Here is a 20,205-nt window from a genome sequence, read left to right as displayed (position 1 = left end):
CAAAGCTGAGGCACCACATGAGCAGGGGCAATGACACGTTCCCCGCCTCACAACACACCCCGGCATCCCCGATTCTCAGCCCAAACACAGGCGGACTGCGGGGTGCTGCGGCCGCCCCCTCAGGGCGGGAGGGGCGGGCCTGGGCTGTCTCCTCAGAACGGGGGGGGGGACTCGGTCTCATAGGGGCGGGGCCGCCTCCTCGGGGCGGGGCCACCTCATAGCGCCGGGCCGCAGCCCCCTACCCGCCGCCGCCACCAGGGCCAAGCGCGGGCTTCACCCCCTTTGCGCGGGAAAAGCCAGCCGCCGCCCGGGCGGACCGAGGCGCATGCGCGGGGCAGGAGAGGCCGCTCCCGCTCTGGCCGCGGCCGAGGGCGGGCGGCGCTGCTCCGCGCGTGCGCGCGCGCGCTCGGCGGGCGCTCGGCGGCATGCGCAGTGCGGGCTGGGCCGCTTTTGGCGCCGGCGGCCCCTTCCCCCGCGCGGCGTGTCTCGCGTCGAGCTCTCGCCGGAAGCCCCGCGGGAAGTCTCGCGAGAGGTGGCGGGCGGGCGGCGGCGGCGGAGGCGCTGCGTGCAGCTCGGAGGGGTCTCCTCAGCCGCTCGGTTCCCCGCAGCGCCTGGGCCCTGCCGCTCGCCGCCCCGCGCTGCGCCGCCGCCGCCGCCATGTCGCGCTACCTGCGGCCCCCCAACACCTCGCTCTTCGTGCGGAACGTGGCCGACGACACCCGGTGAGTGGGGGCGGGCGCGGGGCCGCGCGGGCTGCGGCGGGCTCGCTAGGCCGCGGGGCGGAACGGAAGGGGATGGTGTGTGTGGGGATCTAGCCGCCCGCCCCCCGCGGAGAGCCCCCGCCGCCCGCCCCGCGCCGTGTTAGCCCCCGCGATCCCTGGAGCCGCCGCCCGGGGAACAAAGCTTGGAGCGGGTCTCCGGCGGGGGGGGGGGGGGGAAGCCTCGCCGCGTGGCTGCAGCCGTTACCGCGGCGATTGGCGCCGCTCGCTGCCCGCTTCCTGCACGCGATGCGTGGCGGAACAAAAAGAGCGGTTCGTGTCCGTAGTGATCGGGATGGAGGGAAACGTAGCGAGGCTGGCGTCCGTGCGGCGGCTAAATGCGGTAACTTTTAATGAATTTAAACAATTAAAAAGCCCGTACTGCGGAGTTCGGGCTTGTTGCTTGACTATTTGTAGTAAACTGCTAGGTTTCTCTCTTCGCTCCTGCAGTTTATCATCTCCTCTTTGTGTTTGTTACCGCTCGTGAGACATCTACAGAGCACGGCAGTCCAGAATGGGTACACGAGTTAGAGCACTGTTCATGTTGTTGGGTGTAGAACTGGTGCAGAAGATCCTGCGAGGTCTCGTTGCGTAAATTGAGAGCCTGAGTTCTTAAACTAGCTGCTTGCACTAAAGGTGTTCAGCGAAAAACAGCAAAGGCATAATGGAAGGAACTAGGAACCATACTTATTATGATTAAAAATCTAAATAGCTTCAAATTAAAAGTGGTATTTCATGGACCAGTTTTCTTTCAATGCCAGTAAAACTTTTCCTTATAGGAAGAGTTAGGGAAGAAGACTTACTTTCAAACTTCTTAAAAAAAAAAAAAACGTGCCTCCCATTTAGGTGTTATGCTTGCAGTTAAACGGTACGGTCTTTTTAGAGATAATCTCTTTGTGAGATCCTGAAGTTGGTTGTTTTAGTTGCCTTCTGCTGTCATTGACTATGAACAGCATAGATTTTTTCCTAACGGATGAGTAAGAGGAATATCAGTAACTCTTCCATGTCACATATATAAAATAATACATCAGTCTTTCTAATACAGATTATTGTCCTAAAATTACACAGGAATAGATACGTAAAGAAGCTGAAGTAACTAAGAAACCTTCCCGTTGAAGAGACAGTAGTTATTTCAAGTGCAGTTACCAATCTGGTAACGGTTTTGCACTCCTCTCTAAAGCCACATCTTCGGAACAGCTGACCTGAGGGCATGAATGGTTGCTCACTCGGTTCTGTTGTTTCATGTGGTTGTGAGTATTGATAATTCTATGGAAATCAGTTTGTGCGACTGAATTATTATTAAGCTTTTTCTTTCAATGTTACAACCAATATTTACATGTGTAAAATCCAGGTTATGCGATACTTAACCCTTAGATCCTTTTTTGAGTTTCTGCCCATCTTAGCACTGAATTGGCTAATGTCTGTCACTTTTCATCTCAGTTTGCATTTGTAACACTGAGTTATGCTGAACGCAGGTGTGAAAATACCAGGGTCACCTCAAGCATCCTGAGGCTTGACAATGTTTTAGAAAAGCCCGGTGTGTTGCTTAACAATGAATGACTAAAACACTTTTTTTTTCACCCAGAAAATATTTTTACATATGTTCTGTACCAGGAGCTTCCAAAAAGATGGGTGGTCATACTGAGTGTAGATTTTTTTTATTTATTTAGGGGATGTTTCTTAACGCTCTAATAGTGAGAATACATACGAGATATTTTTGATATTCTAGGTCTGAAGACTTGCGCCGTGAGTTTGGTCGTTACGGGCCTATAGTTGATGTATACGTTCCACTTGACTTCTACACTCGTCGTCCCAGAGGATTTGCTTATGTTCAATATCCTTTCCTCAGATGGCTGATTAGTGAGGGGTGTTGAAGTTTGAAATTCAAGTTTGTGTAAGAGGTAACAAATCTAAATGAAAAAGCAGTTTACTTCTGTGTTGTATCTGATAAGTGTCTTCTGTCGTGGTGTTTCTTTATTTTTGAAGATTAACTTATCTACAATTTTCTTTGCCTTTTTGCAAAACTTAAATCAAGTCCAGTAATACAAAAGCTTGTTTATGTCTCTGAAATTGATACTATATGACTTAAATGAAAATTTTATCACTGATTCAAAATTGTCTACCAACTTTTTATTATAACTGGTATGTATTCATTGTTAATTTAACAAATGGGAACTGGAATTGATCAAAAGCAGATTGTATAAAAAAATGAGGTGAACTTCTTTTTTTAATATTGTCCCCTAATTTACTGTCCTCTGTTGTTGCCTCAGAGTGTAAAGCTGTACAGTAATGGCGACCCCAAAGAGAAAGCATGAAAGAACCTTTAGAGTAGAGTTCAACAATTGAGGCAAGTAGACAAGCCAAAGACCTCTTAAGGATCAGGCTTGAAGAGAAGGGACAGTTTGGGAAAAGAAAAAATAAAGAAAAGCTGGAAGAAGGACAAGCCATAATGGGAGACAAAGCTTCGCTTTATCTACAAAAGGGGGAAAAGGTTGTTTTTCAAAGTTAAAGATAAAGCCATCTGTCATTTTTGGCCAAGCATCTCATGACAAGTCCTTCTGACAAGCCCTTAAAGAGTTAAAGGTCAAGATGAAGTTGAATGGTGGCCAAGATTAAAGGAGTCATACCTGATGTATCCTACAGAATAACAGTTTTTCTTCTGTTTGTCACGTAAGCAGTAATTTGATGAATGATTCTGGTTTAGTCTGTTGACAAAACCTGTAATATTTCTCTTGTGGGTGATATTGTAACTGTGGTCTTGACTGAAAATGGGTTTGTTCTTGGTTTATCCAGATGTGTGTACCTACAGCATACAGTTTGTGTTCTGCACAGATGATGCTGATAATAAACGGAGCTCCTATGAGGAGGAAGGCAATTCATTCTTCCAGACCACATTGCTAGAAGCTGTGTGAATTGAAGTAGTGATCAATTGCACGGTTTAAAATTAGTAATGATTGTGTTACTGAACTTTGGACCTGATTGATAGAATAGTTGGTAGTTCTGTTATATGCTTTTATCTCAGGCTGCTGAAAGTCTGTATATATGTCCTTGGTATTACATAATTTGCACTTAAAAATCAACTGGTGGCTAAAAATAAAAGCTTCCTCATAGTTCTAAAATGAATAGACATATATCGATTATTTTTTTTACTGTTAGCATGCCTAACAATTTAAGAACTATTTTTTTCCATAAAGTCGATGCAGTGCAGAGAACTGAATAACCATTAACAAATAATGTATCTTGAGAAGGATTCTCTTTTTCTTCCTTACAAGTGGGTATTGCATAGCAATTGCTTGCTGATGGATAAGTTCATGGCCATGTTGTGAGGGTTTTCTTATTTTATCGTAGCTCTCAATAGCTGGTGGCTCATTTAAAAACTGCTACAGTGTGGGCTAGTATGAACAAAATAACCAGAAATAGTGGGCTGTAAAACTATAAAATAAGTTTTTTTCTGAATACCGAATCTGTAAACTACTCAAATTCCCAAGTACCTTAACACTCACCACATTTGAAGATGTCCGCGATGCAGAAGATGCTCTCCATAATTTGGATCGAAAGTGGATTTGTGGTCGACAAATAGAAATCCAGTTTGCGCAGGGTGATCGGAAGAGTAAGTGCCTCCTCGTGTGTATTTCATCAGATTATGTTTAGTGCCAGATGACATTACACGTTAGTAATTGTTAAGCTTTTACTTGCATATAAATAGTATGTAGATGGTTTTGCTTTTTATCCAATAACTGTTATTGAATCATAGGATGGTTTGGATTTAAAAGGACCTTATTGATGTCTTTTGTTTTAATTAAAAACAGGTAACTAAGTACAGCAGTCAACACAGTATGACTAGCTGAAAATTAGAGATCTTAAGAACTCTGTGCAAATTTGTCAAGCTATTTTGCAGGAACACACAGTCAAAAACTCTCCCTGTCAAAATGAGTAGCTCAGTTGTAATGTATTGTAACGTTTATATTGTGTTGAAGTGTGTTTGTGATTCTTTGATGTTTCCCAATGCAGTCCAGTTTCCAGGATTGAGGTAACGTCTTCATTTTCATTTGGCTTCGGGATATTAAAAAAAGACAAGGTATCTCATTTCAACTTGGAAGAGAAATCTTATCTTCTGAACAGTTAACATTTAACAGTTAACAGTTAACAGAACAGTAACTGTTCTAAGACAGTTTACATCTTTTATCTGTTATTCATGTATGCATTCTTAATATATAGATAAATGCATATTAAAACAAAACACGCTTTCGGTAAACATAACAGATACTTGTTGGTCTAAAACAGGACTATAATATTCATGTTCAGCTTGGGAATAAGAGTGCCTTAAAGATCTTTCAGTTAAAACTATCAAAGTAGCCCTTGAACATGCCGTTTTAACTTTTATAGAACTCAGTGGAAATCATACTCTGAAGAACAAACTTCTGTCCTATATGTAAATACTGGGATTTCTGAACAAAAAAAAAATAATTAAATCTAATTTTCTGTTGTCAACTGGAGCAGTTAAAACATAAAAATTTTAGCTGATAGTACAGGTAGTGCTTATTACGGCATGATATATTTAAGATACATTGACCGTGGCTTTTGCAATTGAATGAAAATCAGATTTAATACAAACGAAAGATAGCTGTGCTGCTTAGAGAAAATAGAAGACTTCTAATTTAATTAACTCTATTTTATTATTCAAGCTACAGAGTGAATGTGTGTTCTTGTATAGGGAAGAGGGCGACTTTTAGAATCTAACTCCTTTGTGTGGCATCAATTGCTGCCTCTGTATAAGTTGTTTTTCAATAATTAAAGAAGGCTGGATCAAGTGTAATGCATGGCACTGTGTAGTCAAAAAATGGGTGTTTAATTCACTGTTAGCTGCCACTTAGGAAAATTCAGGAATGTTAGAATGTTTCAGTCATGGCTTTGGTTTGTCAGGTGACCTGTCACTCAGTTTCCCCGTGGCCTCAAATCACTTCAATCAAGTCTGTCTTCTGGTTGTGTTCTGGTTGTGTCTCTCTTACTTTTTTTGATTTATTTTTTGTTGTTGTTGTTCTGGTTGGAGTTAGGCTGTTGTTTTGGGTTTGTTTGCTTGTTTTTCCCCTCCTAGGTTGATAACACTCACAAAGATGCACTGTTTAAAGCAGCAAAATGCAAGTGGTATACAGCATTCTCATCTGTTTTTTTTTCCTGTTCCTTTTATAAACATCTTTGCTAGAGAAATGAATGAGGATTTTTACTAAACATAAAATATATACAAATAGCATTAGTACTGTCACTAAAGGGAAAACAGGGTACTTTTAAGTTAAAATTTTAAATGTTGCTATTTCTTACAGCACCAAATCAAATGAAAGCCAAGGAAGGGAGAAACCTATACAGTTCTTCTCGTTACGATGACTATGACAGATATAGGCGATCTAGAAGTCGGAGTTATGAAAGGAGACGATCTAGAAGTCGTTCTTTTGATTACAGCTATAGAAGATCATATAGTCCCAGAAAGTAAGTGTAGTGTGTGTTTAGCTTCAACTACACAGCAGGCTGTTGGAGGAGAAACAACACACTGAATATTTAATCATTAAAGTTTTTATATTCTTTTTCTATATTCCCTTTGTAAATTGCTTGTGGGAATTATATACTTGCATGCTACATCAAATCAGAATTATTGAATGAAATGATGTCTCTGCTTCATTGAAGAATAACTAAAAGCAAATGCACACTTCAAAAAATATATATTAATCATTTGCATGCATACATAGGTATTTGTCACCGTTTACTTTTTCTGATATACCTTTCTAGCAGTAGACCTACTGGAAGACCTCGTCGTAGCAGAAGCCATTCGGACAATGATAGGTAAAATAATTTTTATACAATTTAAACTGAAAACTAGAGCACTGTATTCCTTTAACTGTAGGTTTTTTGCAGGAGAAACTTTTTTTAAAATGGTAAACAATTTTTAATGTACTAGATGTCTAAGAATAGTGTTTTTACATTCAAATCTCCTCTCTCCCCTTTATTCTGATAGGTTCAAACACCGCAATCGATCTTTTTCAAGATCTAAGTCCAATTCAAGATCACGATCCAAGTCACAGCCCAAGAAAGAAATGAAGGCTAAATCACGGTCTAGGTCTGCATCTCACACCAAATCTAGAGGCACCTCTAAAACAGATTCTAAAACACACTATAAGTCCAGCTCAAGATATGAAAAGGAGTCGAGAAAAAAAGAACCAGCTAGATCCAAATCACAGTCAAGATCACATTCTAGATCTAGGTCAAAATCCAGATCAAGGTCTTGGACTAGTCCCAAGTCCAGTGGCCACTAACAGCGTATCCACGTTGGGTTTAGGCACGTAAGATTCATTTACACACAGTTCAGTTTACTTAAATTATCAGGAATATGATGTTGCAACAGTGCTAAAACAACAATGAAAAAAGACTTTGTCAGTTTTCCCTGTAGCAGACAATGGTTAAAATTGAAACAGTGTTGAGAAGCCACTGAGACAGAGGGGGAGAGAGAGAGGGAGAGAGAGAGAATGTCCTCTTGGTTACGTGTTATGGGCAGCTACTGAATTGATTGTGGTGTCTCTATGTATATTTTTGTAAAGATTTGCATTTTTAATGCTTAGATATTGGTGATGACTTGATCGTAATTTGCAACATTGTCCTATTGAAAATGTCATACCTGTAGAAATTGGTACCAGTTTGTACTGAACAGTTAAACCAACTGTTTAACTTGTTCTTTAATGCTGAACTTTGATAAAATGGAAAACTGGACAGCTGTAGTGCAACACTGACTGCTGTGAAATGCAGACTGGTAATTTTATGTTTCCATTGTTCAAAGGCAGGTTTCTGTGTTCTCCATGCCCAGTGACACAAGTAGGTTGGTAAATGGAGCTCTGTGGAGAGAGATTTTTGAAATTTCTCTTTAACCCTGCCATCTGGAGAGATGGTACTAATATTGCATATACTACACAAGGAGAGAGTTAGTCTTGGAAGCTCGTTCAGAGCATGTGCAGTGTTGTGACTTCTCAGCACAGAGGCTTCACTGCTTTTGGCCTGGCTGCTAAGCGGGGGGTGGTGGGGGGGGATAACGGAAAATGGAAAAGCTAAATCCAGATTTCAGCAAATGACAGAGCAACTAAATATTAGGTTGTGTGTACATTTTAAGCAGTTTTTGTATCTATTCTAAATTTTAGTGAGCAGTTAACCATGAAATTGCTTAGTTTTCCTGCTGTTAGATACAAGTAGATTGTTTCAAGTTGTGTGTGTACAGTATATAAGAACTAAACTTTTATGCCAATGACTCCTGTGGTTAGTTGGTGTATTCATAGGTATAAAACTGTAGCCATCTCTTCTTGAGTAACAAAGGCTTGCTTTTACACATCAAAAAAGTATTCAGTTGAGCAAGTCTAAATCAATTCTTCCTCAGAAGGAATAGTGGACTGGTTACAAGGTTTCGTTTTACTTAAGAGCAAGTGTTTAAAGTTGGATATGAACAAGAGCTGCATCTCTAGATATTTAGTTTCACTAATATACAGTATATTTAGTAAATTGAATGTGAAAAATAACAAAACCAGTGTGTAATCTTACCAGTATTTCTCTAGAAGGCAAAATATTTTGTTAAGAAAATGGCTTTTGGCATTTTTTTCTTCTTACCTTCAAAAGCCAGCATCAAACACCTAGTGTTCTGTGCTGTCTGTGTAGTAGCATATAATGACATTGATTTTTAAAAGTTCCTTTTTAGAGAAATGTTTTAGGGTTTTGTTCTAGTGTGTTCAGCAGGGCCTTTGAAGAAATGCAGATGGCTTTTAAATATTAGCAGTGGAACGTGCTTAGGGAATTGATTCTAGGAACCTTCGTACGTTTGATAGTATTTCTAACTCTTTTCTTTACTATTTGCAGTTAATGTTCATGTTCTGCTATGCAATCATTTATATGCACGTTACTTTAATTTTGTAGACTTTCCTGGATGTATAGTTTAAAAACAGCATAAAGTCTATTTAAAACTGTAGCAGTAGCGTGCAGCTCTAGCAGAGGAAAGTTGTGGGATTAAACTTTGTATTTCCTTTCTTATAGAGGCTTCTAAAAAGGTATTTTTATATGTTCTTTTTAACAAATATTGTGTACTACCTTTAAAACATCAATGTTTTGATCAAAATAACTAAAGACCCAGCTTATTTTCTGCTTGCTGTAAATTTAGCAAACATGCTGTAATAAAAAAAATGAAGGAAATACTGATCCACTGGAATTATTGTAGCTTTAGAATTTGACTCCAGAGCATGCTTAGGCATAGAGCTGTGCATCCCTTATGGAGTAAAATCCTTACTATGGTATTTCAGTAAAGTCAGGAATTTATTGTTTGTCTGAATAAATATTTCATATTTTTAAAGGGATATTAGACAAAATAAGAATGATAAGCAAATGTTTCAGTAAAATATATTGACATTTCTTGTTCCATTAACTTCCATTATTGCTGGATGAACTTCCCTATGGTTATAATTCAGATGTTAACAGACAGGTCATGAATTCCTAAAAATCAATGGTTGAAGATTCATTTAGAATCAAATTTCTAGTAACAGCTCATCATTTTACATGCTGCCTAAAAATGTGCCAGCAATGGCTCTCTAGCAAGTTGTAGAACTCTGACATTCAGAATTCGAGCTGCCTCCTGGCATTTTTGGTGCATACAGATAGTCCTTTTTGAGCCAGTGAATAGAAGAATTCTGAAGAACAGTTAAATGCTTTGGTAAGCCCACTCTTACATTTCCAAAGCTGAGCTGTGATTTTCTTGTAGCTGTGCATAGAAATGTGTTGTAACAGCAGAAAAACCACACTTTTAAAGCTTCCATGAATGAATACAGACTTCAGAACTAAAATTCTATTTAGAAGTGGTCCACCTATCTCTTGGGAGTGTGTGGTAATGTTTTAGTCAGCAAGGGATTGCTGTAGTTAGGGTTCCCATGTTAGTCCAGCCAGAACTACAGCTGGATCAGTGGGGAGGAAGAACATCTTTGTGGTCCAGGCTGAAGTTCTAATTTGTGACTGAAGAATAATAGTGACATACCTTAACTATTGTGTCAGCATGTCCTTATATTGTGTGCCTCAACATTTGTGTATAGCACAGTTAATTTTTTTGTTTTAAAAATCCAGTTCATTGCAAGTATAATGTAGTATCTGACAGTTCTGATGGTTCTTTCTTTCTCTCCCAGAGGTAGGACTAAACTTTGACTTGACTTGTGTATATGAACAAGCCAGAAAAGCCGAACACAAACCCACGATGTTTCAAGAGTGCATGAATAAAGATGTTGTCCTAGTTCTTGCTCCCATGGAAAAATTGTGAAGAAGCTGTTCTGTGGGCCTTTGAGTTGGGGACGAGTTAGCAGGATGTGGCCAAAAGGGCAGGGAATGTTTACACATTCACGCAAGTCAAGCCACAGCCCATCTAGATAACATCTCCCTTCCTTGATGCAGGTATCCTATGCCTGCTCTAAAAAAGCAGTAGCCTGTCTTGTGCAAGCTACCTGCAGGTTATGCACAGCTGGAATGCAAGAACATAAGCAGGCTACAAAAGATCATGTATAGGCATCTTTCTTTTGGAGTCTCAAGAATGGTGGGAATTATGTTTTTCTGTGGTAAACTAGATTTTGTCATTCCTGCAAAATTTGTAGAATTGAAGTAGTATGTAAAAATTCTGCTGAAAGTAATGGCTGTGCTCCAAAATATCTGCAGCATATTGATTTATCTCAGCAGTAATAGAAGGCTCTATTGGAACTTCTTTTTCACCAAAAGTCCATGCACCCAACTGATAATTAAAAATCTTAAATTTAGTGGTTAAGTAGCTGGGTGTTTAAATTAGGGACTATGGTAGACTGGTCTCTGAAAGCTAAATGTTATCCTTTCTGTCTTTTAAAGATGTTTAAATGTACAGTATAATGGCTTTATTCAAAGTGGAAACTTTCAATTTGAATGTTATTTTGAGCTCTGCTCTTGGAAAGAGCTTTTTTTTTCTTCTTAATGTTTAGTCTGGGGTAACAGCTTGAAGTATGTTCAGAGAAGGTTAATTGGATTGATATACATTGCAGCACTGCTACATAATTTTTGGCAGGAATGTTGCAGATAGCATTTTTGAAATACAAAGGAATAAATTTACACGTTTTTAGGACATAATCGCCCATTAATAATTGCTGGTTTTCTCCATTTATCTTGTAACTTGCTTAAAAAGTTTGTAGTCCATTGCTATAATAATTGTCTACAGATGCTCTTACTGGTGAGACTATTATAGGAAGGGAAGACTATGTACCCTGTAGTGTGTTTTGATCAAAAGATGCTGTTTTATTCATACACATCCTTTCTTCTTGAGTTTTGTGTTCCATCTGTGCAAATAACCCTGTGAATGGGGAATAAAATGTACAAGTTTTGACTATATCTTGAGAGCACCTTCTGACTTAATTAATACAGCTGTAGTCTGTTGGAGACTGTCAACTGAGCGCTGAAATAACCAAGGATGTTTCCTCTAGCTCAGAGCACTTGAGCCAGTGACTTATCAGAGGCAGCAGAGCATGACTGCAGCTGTACTCAGCTATGCTTCAGTTGCACTCACTCAGACTAGCTCCTCTTGCTCCCAAGTCCTGCTTTCCTGGGCATGGCCTGGCAGCCCTTAACAGGTGGTGGGGTTTTCTGAATACCATTATCATTAATTCTCAAGCCTGTTGTTTAACAGTCACTGGCAAGAATGGATGAGAGGACTGTCACTGAAGAAACCACCTTCATTAAGTAATCTCCACGTTCTTCTGACATTCATTACCTAAATAGACATGTGGAATGCTCACCTAGGTTTCTAAGGTTGCTGATGCTTTTTGCAATCCTCCATCTGGTTTGGGGCCACTTACCTATAAGAACAGTGGCATTCAGTACATTAATGGGTTTTCTTAAATGTCAGTGCTTTATAAAACTTTCGCCAGAATAATGCACTCCCATTTCTCCACTACCATCTGAAAATAAATAAATGCTTGGAGGGATGGGGGAAGAAGAATTTAATTTTTTTATAACAATTTGTACATACACAGTAATTGACAATTTGAAATAGAGTATACACAATTATAACTGGGATACAGTTCTTACACTGGTGAAGGTCCAGGTCACAAAGTTTAAAGACTGCCAATGAAAGAATAGTTCTGTAAACATCCAAACAGCTGCCAATACATTTTGAATGTATAGGAAGATATCTTAAGTAACATTTCATGATCTGCAGAACTCCTTTTCAAACTAAACCACTTTTTCAGTACTGGATTGTTGCAGAACCTTAAACTATCACGGTTCAATTTATTTCTACTACAGGAACAACTGCATTATAACAGCACTGAAATCTGCATGTTGACATCTGAACTTCACAAATTTTAGTAAATACTGTTACAAAATGTCATAGCATTAATTTTAGAAACAAACATTTTAACAGTACTTCAATTTCATTAAGCACCCACATTGCCCTTTGCATTTCTTGTGAAACATCATGATTATAAGCACCTTACTGCATGTGATCACTTAGCCTGCACCTCTTCAAAAAACAGTATCTTAAAAGAGTTTTTTAATTTTACTAAAAAATAAAAAATAAGCCTCTTTTAGCACTGAGTTTAAAAATGAGCTCACAACAACAAAGTAAAATGTATGCATTCACTATGTATCAGGTGAAGAAACGTCCTTTTATGGTTTGTATTTCTTTTTAACAAAATACCTATTTTTTAAAAATCAGGCCATGTACTCACCATGGTCATCTTACATTCAGCAGTTTTATACTAAAAATATTTCTGTGCAGGAAAGCCCAGCATAAATTTACATATGCTACAATGTTTTACATTTATTTACATGGTTCTTTTTCCCTATGAGAACATTTTATACCTGCCACAAGATACAGCAACTTAAAAGCAATTGTTAAGGACACCCAATTGAAGACTTGCTTAAGAATTGCTCCAGTTTTTTCACGATCAGCTAATGATACAAAAGCATACTGTAGAACATATCAGTGCAATCAGAGAACAAAGGATGTTTTGGACATTTTGGCAGTCATCTGGCAATGCAAAGTATGTTATTAACTGGCACAGTCTGACTTGAGATTCCAGTGAAGTATAGCTACAGCTGGAGAGAGACTGAAATACACATTTGCTTGTTGTGTTCTTCCATCTTTTCAAGAACATGTATGAGATTCCTAGATCTAAATTTCAGTCACAGGCTTGAGTGTCAAATAAAGCTCACAGGTATTAATGAAATAACAATAATGACTAGTACTAGTAATAATCATGTTCACTAGTACCTAGGTAAAAACTCCCCTCTGCTAGTAAATTCTACTCTGCAGTTTTAACTAGCGAATTTGACACAAGTTTGAATGGCAAAGTACCTGACTGAAGCTTTCAGTGCATTTTTTTCAGTTAATGCTGCATTAAGTTAGGTAAAAGCTGCTTTTCTAATGCCCTAACCAAAACAGAGTCATAATTCCAATTTTGAGAGCCAGTCCCATTTACAGTAAACATAAATGGTGACAGCTCAGGATTTGGTTAAAGTGATTCTAAGGAAAATGCCTATTCCAGAGCACTTAACTTTTGAGGTAAAATGCTAGGGGAATGTAAACGCCCCTACCCAGTCCCTTCTCTTGCAACCGACTAACTATATGTAGCAAGAATATTTAATTCTGTATACCTGTGCATCTACATTTACAAATAACTATTCTCAAATATGAAACCCTGTAAATTTAGATAACTTCAAATAACTTTCAAATATGAAAAGTTCCATCTCAAGCCTGGACTTTAAGCAATGTTTTAAGCTGAAATGTCATCATTTCTTTATCAGAAGGTTTAAAAGAAACAGGTACCCAGTGACTTGGTGGCCTGGGAAGAACACTTGGTGAGGGTGGCTCACTAAACTTTGCTCCAGCATAGTTCTGATTGGTTTGAGGTGTTAAAAACAGGTTACAATTTGATAAATTAGGACTCCAATTTTGATTATCGGGGAAGCGAACATTGTTCTTTACCCCTTTCTGCATTGCCTGCCATGCACCAGATGATGAATTGCATCCACGTCCTCTTTCTTTCTTCATATAGTTCATCTTCATCTGCGAATTCTGGTCTTTACTCTTCTGCCTGTTTTTAAGTTGTTGATGGTTCTTGGTAATATTTCTAGACTGGGGAGCTGGAATGTTGAATCTCTCTCCACCACCCATCTTCAACTTAAATGTCACCTGTAAAAAAGCAGGGAAAAGTTTGGATTTTTGTTTTTCAAAACTGAAAAATTTGAAGGAAAAAGAATTACAACGTAGCAGATCTTCCTAGTGGAAGACACTGAGTGGCTACAATGGCTTGTCTTGACAATTCTGCTGTTAATGGCTGACCATGAATCAATTCAACCTTCAAGAACTCTGTACACTAGTTCCCTTCAGCAACAGTCACAGACTACCTGTTTATGAAAAAGCTGGTCCTCCAACTACTGAACATACCACTTCGTTTCTCCACAGCAAGAGATGCCACTAGAAGAACATGAAAGATAACATTGCTCACAGAACACAGCACCACATGTAAGGCACTAGTATTTAATCCTGAAGACATTCAAACCAAGCTTTTGTCATACCTGAAGATCTGGATGAAGTCTGCACTGATAAAGCCACTCCCTAATCCTTCTGGTAAGTCCAAGAGAGACTGTGATCAGACTCCTGATACTCTTTTGGCATTATACAGCACATCACAGCAAGGCAGTGGTGAAATCCACTTCCTAAACAACTTTTTTGGAGGGAGGTAGGGGCAGGAGGGTAGAAGGTAGCATACAGAGACAGACTTGAGCATACTTGGGGAAGACAGATTGAGAACTCAAAGTGAATTGAAAACAAGCTCAAATGGAAAGCAGCCATTCAGAAGTGGACTTCTAAAGCAGACGGACAGATACTATCACACACGGCACCTTCACGCTGACTCTCCTACAATATACTATTTCCTCCAAGCCCCATTTACCTTTCAGTGGCCTTCTCAGATTCCACACCCTCCAACTCTTGCCCCCTTTCTTGCTTCCAAGCCTGAAAAAGTAGTTGGTGCTTTTTACTGGACTCCTTCCTTTGACTAGGAATAGAAGTTTTCATGGGATGATCTGCTGTATTCAGCCAGGTAGCCGAGCCCAACATCGGATTCTCGGCACTGAAGCTCTAAAGGAAGAAGTCCAACTGCATAAATAAGAAAGTCTGATGTCAGATTAGGAGAAATTGTTTTCCCCTTTGAAAGTTATCAGAAGTAGCTGAAATACACAGAATTAACAGTCAGTTGCATCTTAGTTGTTAAAGCTGACAATATACATCAAATGTTTTTGTTTTTAAACCATGGTAGTATTTATTTACATTAACTTCACCATCGTACTTTGCATCCCCACAAAACAGCACTTTCATCACGCTTTAGGTATCTTCTAATAAATATTAGAATTAAGGAGAGGCAAGCAAGAACTTTACCCTTTGCCTGCTTTGGTTTAAAAAAAAAAAAAAAAAAAAAGGCAAATACAACGGAAAATACTTTGGGATTAAATCCTAGGGAGCTAGCACTTCAGCATCACTCTAGTGGGAAGGAACCCTCCCGGAACACTCGACCCCGGCTCCGCGGGCTAGCACAGCACAGACCCCGAACCGCCCGCAGCCCCGAAGCCTCTTCCAGCTCTCGCAGCAGAGCTCCCCTGTTGATCCCTGGGCTGATTTTTCCCTCTTCTGTTAGCAAACCCCGTCAGCTCTTACATTACCTCCCGCCCTCTCCCGAACTCACCGCATGCCCCCACCGCCCCCCCAGCCGTTATGTGGCCGCCGGCAGCCCAGCGGGAAGGGTTTACGTCCCCCCTACTTCCCCTGCACGGCTAAACCCGCGGGCCGTCGGTCCCGGCGCTCACGGGGCGCCGCCGCCGCCCCCGCCCAGCTCCGGCCCTGCAGCGCACACAACATGGCGGCGGCAGCGCCCGGACCGCAGCGGCACTCCTCGCCCTTACCGACTTCTGTCCGTCTCGTCCGCGCGCGCACGCACACCCGCAGGCCTCTCGGAACTGACCCTGCCGCTTGCCCGCCGCCACGCCACGTCCCGTCCCGTCCCGCAGCCCGCTCCGTCAGCCCAGCCGCCGCACTTCACTCAGCCACACAAAATGGCGGCCAAGGCCCTGCGCGGGACGGCGCCGCGCCCTCCTCCCCCCTCCCCTCCCGCGTCAGCCAATGGCAGCGCGCGGCGTGCTCCCTCAGCCAATGCGAGCCCCGCCCCGCCCGGCGCCCAGTCTGCCCCCGTCGTCCCGGCAACGGGCGGGGCGGGGCGGGGCGGGGCGGGGCGGGGCCCGCCTTTGAATCCCCCCGCCGCGGGGCAGGTCGGGAACGCGGCCCCGGCCCCCTGAGGGCTCCGGGGGGGGCGGCTCCGGAACGGCCCCGAGCAGCCCCCACAACTCCCGAGCAGGGGGCCGAAGCTGTGCTTTCTTGTACGCCTTCCCCAGACCCTCAGAAGGAGTTGGGAGATTTCCAGTGTCAAAAGCAGCGAAACCCGTGATAAACGCGGATAGGGGGGCGTTACACGCGGGGACCTGGGCTGGATTCGGCCCTGCAGAATCTCTCTCTGTTAACGCCTCTCCCCGCGTTGACATGGCCGGGCTCCTTCGTTGCAGCCGGGGAGTGCTGTGCCCCCCTTCCCCTCGCTGAAGCGTTATTAAAATAAAGCCTGCTTCACCTTAATGCATAACGTGGTGACATAGTGGAGCCCAGACCTTTGGTCACACTCTTGGATCTAACCAAGGGCACCTGTGTGCCAGAGCAGCTCTGGAAATACCCCTTGATGGGCGCTTCAGGAAGCAAGCACCACGGATTAATCATTTGTTAAGTCAACGGTGAACCATTGCCCCAGTTTTATTCCACAGGTGACAAACTTCTGCTGGCACTTGGATTTAAAAGTGCCATAAAAAGTAAAGGTCTTGGGGTTATGAAGTGTTGTTCCATGACACACTTGAAACTAGTTACATGTCTCCATTTGTATCATCTGAGGCAACCCTTAACCAGGGTTACAATCTAAGGGGTTTGCTTGTTTTTTCCTATGGGAATTGTTGGGTTTGTATTTTCTTAAAAATACACATGAAAATAATAAATATAACATTTAGAATATTAAAGATAACATTTAGAATATCCATTCTTTTATTTTGGCAGAGAACCTTTGGTTCTCAAAGCAATCCACAGGAACTGGATGGGTATTTGAATTTCTCCAGAGAACTACTGAGAGAGGTACAAGGCAAGCAGCCCAACAATTTAATGAAACCTTTAATAGCTTAAAGCTCCTTGTAAGTTTTTAAGGAAAACAGAGGCAGGATACCTAAAGATATTTTCTATATAAGCTGTTGTGGATTTGACTTAAGTCCATGTCCAGCACTACCCGAGCTGCATTGTCTCCAGAGCAGGAGGTTCCTCCTCTACACCACTGAAACCAGCACCTGAGCTCCTGTCTCCGTACAGCTGCCCCACACAGCTGCGTGCATGCACACACAGCACCACAGGCTCAGCACCCTGAGCAATAGCACCGCAGATACACACAGCTCGATGAAGCCCTGAGTTTTAGTGCCCAGGGGGATTAAAAAGTCTGCTCTGAAGCGGCTTCGTTGCAGCTTGATGCCAGGGCTTTGTACAGGCACATCCAGGCGTGACTCCCGAGTCACACCCTTCAGGCTCGCTGTCCCAACAGCTCCATACTGAAATCCACACCAGCAGTGAGTCACAAAGGCCTGTAGAGGTCTCAGCCCAGTTAAATCAATATACCTCTCACGTCCTATCAACAGGAAAAGCACTGTCACCCTCAGCCCACCTCACAACACACAGAGGTGGTTCTCAGGACAGGCTCTGCTTGCAGGGCCAGAGCAGACAAGCCACACTTCACTCATGTGAGGCACAATACGCAGAAGACACTAAGTTGGTTTTTCCCCTAAGCATTTCCTCTAGGGGTGCAGTATAAAGCCACCCCATCTCTCTGATTGACACCTTATCAGTGCTAGTGCTGCCTCTACCCCCAGCCATGAGCCACTCTTAGTTTTCCACATTTGGCACACACCAAAGTCAGAGAAATAAAAAATTGTGGTGCTCCCACAGAGCACAGCAAAGCTTTCTGCAGGTGCCAACTTCCCCGTCACACAAGCTGTGTCCTGCCAGCCACCCCAGCTGCTGCTCTCCGCAGACAGAAGCTGCTGCTGAGCCAGACCCAGCTCACAGCTGCTCTCCCCTGCTGCCCGTGCGCCTTTTCGCGGAGCCTCTGCTCAGGACCAAGGCAGCACCGGGGCACGCGGAGGGCCCGTGCTGTGCCCACCAGCCAGACACCTCTGTGGCCAGAGGGTGCAGGCAAACAAAACGCTCTGTGTCTGGCAAGGAGTGGGAAGCTCGCTGTGCAACAGCAATTAACTCCCTTTAAGTCACCGTAAAGAATGCTGTACAACCCGAAGTGATCTCTTGTGCTGGGGCTGCGACACCCCCCCACGCCCCCCAGGCTGCTATACCTGTGCGTGTGCCTCCATTACTCTGCCGCGGGGAGTCCTGAGCCCCCCGACCGCCTGGGTACACAAGCCCAGAGCCGCTCCGGGGGACGGGGCTGCCGGGGCTCCCCACTTCGTCGGGCGGGGGCAGCCGAGCACCGCGGAGCGCGCCCGGGGCTGCGGGCCCTCCCCGGCCGCGAGGGTGCAAAATCCGCCGGGGCAGCGGGGGGAGCTGGGGCGGCCGGGGCCGGAGCTCGCCCTCCGCAGCCGGAGGGGGTCCGGGAGGGTGCGCCGGGGGTCCGCGGGCCGTGGCTGTACGACGGAGCCCTGTTCCTTGCCCTGACGTTTGCAGAGAGAAAATCACCTCAGTGCACATCCCGCTGGCGTTAGCACGGAGCCCGAGCAGCGGCTGTGTGTGCCCAGGGGCGCAGAGGTGGAATTGTGGCTGCTGGTGGGGCCAGGCCAGCGCACACGGCGGCTTCCCAAGCCTGCCCTTAGCCCTGCACACCAATAGGTACACCACGTTTTCCATGTCTGCTTCTCAGCTCTTGTCCTTCCCCTCCTCTTCCACTTTCCCTTAGAAATCAGGAAAAGATTCTGAAAGTCTCTCGCCACAGCCACTGCATGAGCACGGAGGATTCTGAGGGGCTGAGCAAACGCTTCCAGCAAGCCGAGGGTAGGGTGGCTGAGAGGTGCTGCCAGCCAGAGGCAGAACACGAGACCCAGAGGGGAAGTGGGGAAGGAAAGAAACACATTTACACCAAAAGAATGTGAGAGAGAGCAAGAAACCAGATAAAGGATTCACTCTGATGGATTTGCAGCCTGGAGGAATAATACAGAATGGTACCGAGGAGCCCAGATAAAACCAGAAGCGATGTGACAGGAGAGGGAAGCAGGCACTATCCGCAGCTGCACAAGCTGCCCTGGGAGCCCGAGGGTGGGAAGCCCCTGACCGTCAGCAGCTGAAGCGTAGGCGTGAGAAGGTGAGTGGCTGCACTCACTGCCCCAAGGATCCTCTTTCTCACAGTAAAAGGCATCATACCTGGGAGCCCACAGTGCTGACGTACACATGCAGTAAGTGCTTTCTTAACAAGAACAAAAAAGGTAAGTGTTTAAATAGCGGATTGCAGACTGACTCTTTACAGCTAGTTTTAGGAAATATTAATGTTGGATATGTCAGAGGTTTGCCTCACAAACGTGAGTCTGGTACTGAGCTCCCAGGCTGAGCACTCTGTGCTGGCTGATGGTTGTGGCTCCGTGTGGGGTGGTTTCAGTGGAGCAGTAGAAGCAGTTTTGCCACGCTTTGTACCTGCACTGGCATTTGTGTCGTTGCTCTGCGACCATGCACCTGTGTGTTTTGAACGCTGTCACTCTGCACAGTCACACGTGAACAAATCGTAACTCTGAAAACAAAGAAAGCAAATAGAACTCAGTGCTGCACCTGTGCCAGAGAGTTCCTAGCATCAGGGAGGTAACCGTGGGCATTGCTCAGTGTGGGCAGGGGGACAAGCTGCGATGAGCAGCTATTTCCAAAACAATGCCAAAACTTCTCCTGCAACTAAAACAAGAAATTGTACACAAGTGGAAATATTTGTAAAGCAAACTATATTTTGCTTTTTCAGCAAGTGAAATGTGAAAGAAATTATTTTTTCTTTTTCTTTTTTTCTTTTTTTTTTTTCAGATAAATCACTTCACTTGTTCGTATGATGTGATTGCTGCATTTTGTTGTAAAGTCCAAATCTCTCAGAAATACTGGTGATGGAAAATTCAAGGCCAGCACTTTCAGAGTGCTGCAGGAACATGGCGCTGTCTGGTTGCAGCAGGAAAATTTAATTTTACATTATCTAAGCAACCAGTACATTATCTTATTTATCACAGGGATTCTGAAATGTCTCTGTAAATGAAGAAACCATCCCAAGTGGGATCAGAAACCATGCTGCTGTGTGCAACGCAGTGGAAGTCTGACAGCTGAAAT

The 20,205-nt window shown here is 43.3% G+C and overlaps 2 protein-coding genes and 1 long non-coding RNA gene across 7 annotated transcripts; 2 read left to right on the top strand and 1 right to left on the bottom strand.

Moving 5' to 3' along the window:
- The first annotated feature begins 445 nt into the window (after positions 1 to 445).
- Positions 446 to 11,165, top strand: SRSF10 (serine and arginine rich splicing factor 10). 5 transcript variants are annotated; one of them, XM_035345405.1, is made up of 7 exons: positions 452 to 722; positions 2,488 to 2,592; positions 4,265 to 4,368; positions 6,080 to 6,242; positions 6,540 to 6,593; positions 6,766 to 6,867; positions 9,950 to 11,165. In XM_035345405.1, the coding sequence occupies exons 1-7, from the start codon at positions 658 to 660 to the stop codon at positions 9,966 to 9,968; spliced, it is 612 nt and encodes a 203-aa protein (XP_035201296.1). In that variant the 5' UTR covers positions 452 to 657; the 3' UTR covers positions 9,969 to 11,165. The 5 variants fall into 5 exon arrangements, with proteins under 5 accessions (XP_035201295.1, XP_035201294.1, XP_035201296.1 ...); XM_035345404.1 differs by lacking the exon at positions 9,950 to 11,165 and having other exon boundaries at positions 446 to 722; positions 6,543 to 6,593; positions 6,766 to 9,081; XM_035345403.1 differs by lacking the exon at positions 9,950 to 11,165 and having other exon boundaries at positions 448 to 722; positions 6,766 to 9,081.
- On the top strand, positions 4,735 to 5,373 carry LOC118177591. Its single transcript, XR_004755871.1, has 2 exons — positions 4,735 to 4,879; positions 4,914 to 5,373. It is a non-coding gene; the product is annotated as an uncharacterized LOC118177591 (long non-coding RNA).
- Positions 11,166 to 11,758: 593 nt separating the features above from the next.
- PNRC2 (proline rich nuclear receptor coactivator 2) lies at positions 11,759 to 15,858 on the bottom strand. The gene is made up of 3 exons (XM_035345408.1): positions 15,738 to 15,858; positions 14,732 to 14,937; positions 11,759 to 13,968 (listed from the first exon to the last, which is right to left on the bottom strand). The coding sequence occupies exon 3, from the start codon at positions 13,948 to 13,950 to the stop codon at positions 13,525 to 13,527; it is 426 nt and encodes a 141-aa protein (XP_035201299.1). The 5' UTR covers positions 13,951 to 13,968; positions 14,732 to 14,937; positions 15,738 to 15,858; the 3' UTR covers positions 11,759 to 13,524.
- Positions 15,859 to 20,205: the final 4,347 nt, after the last annotated feature.

This window comes from Oxyura jamaicensis, chromosome 23 (genome assembly GCF_011077185.1).
Source record: "Oxyura jamaicensis isolate SHBP4307 breed ruddy duck chromosome 23, BPBGC_Ojam_1.0, whole genome shotgun sequence".
NCBI classification, from domain to species: domain Eukaryota; kingdom Metazoa; phylum Chordata; class Aves; order Anseriformes; family Anatidae; genus Oxyura; species Oxyura jamaicensis.
The sequence above is the reverse complement of the archived record's forward strand: the minus strand, read 5'-3'. Positions and strand labels throughout refer to the sequence as shown.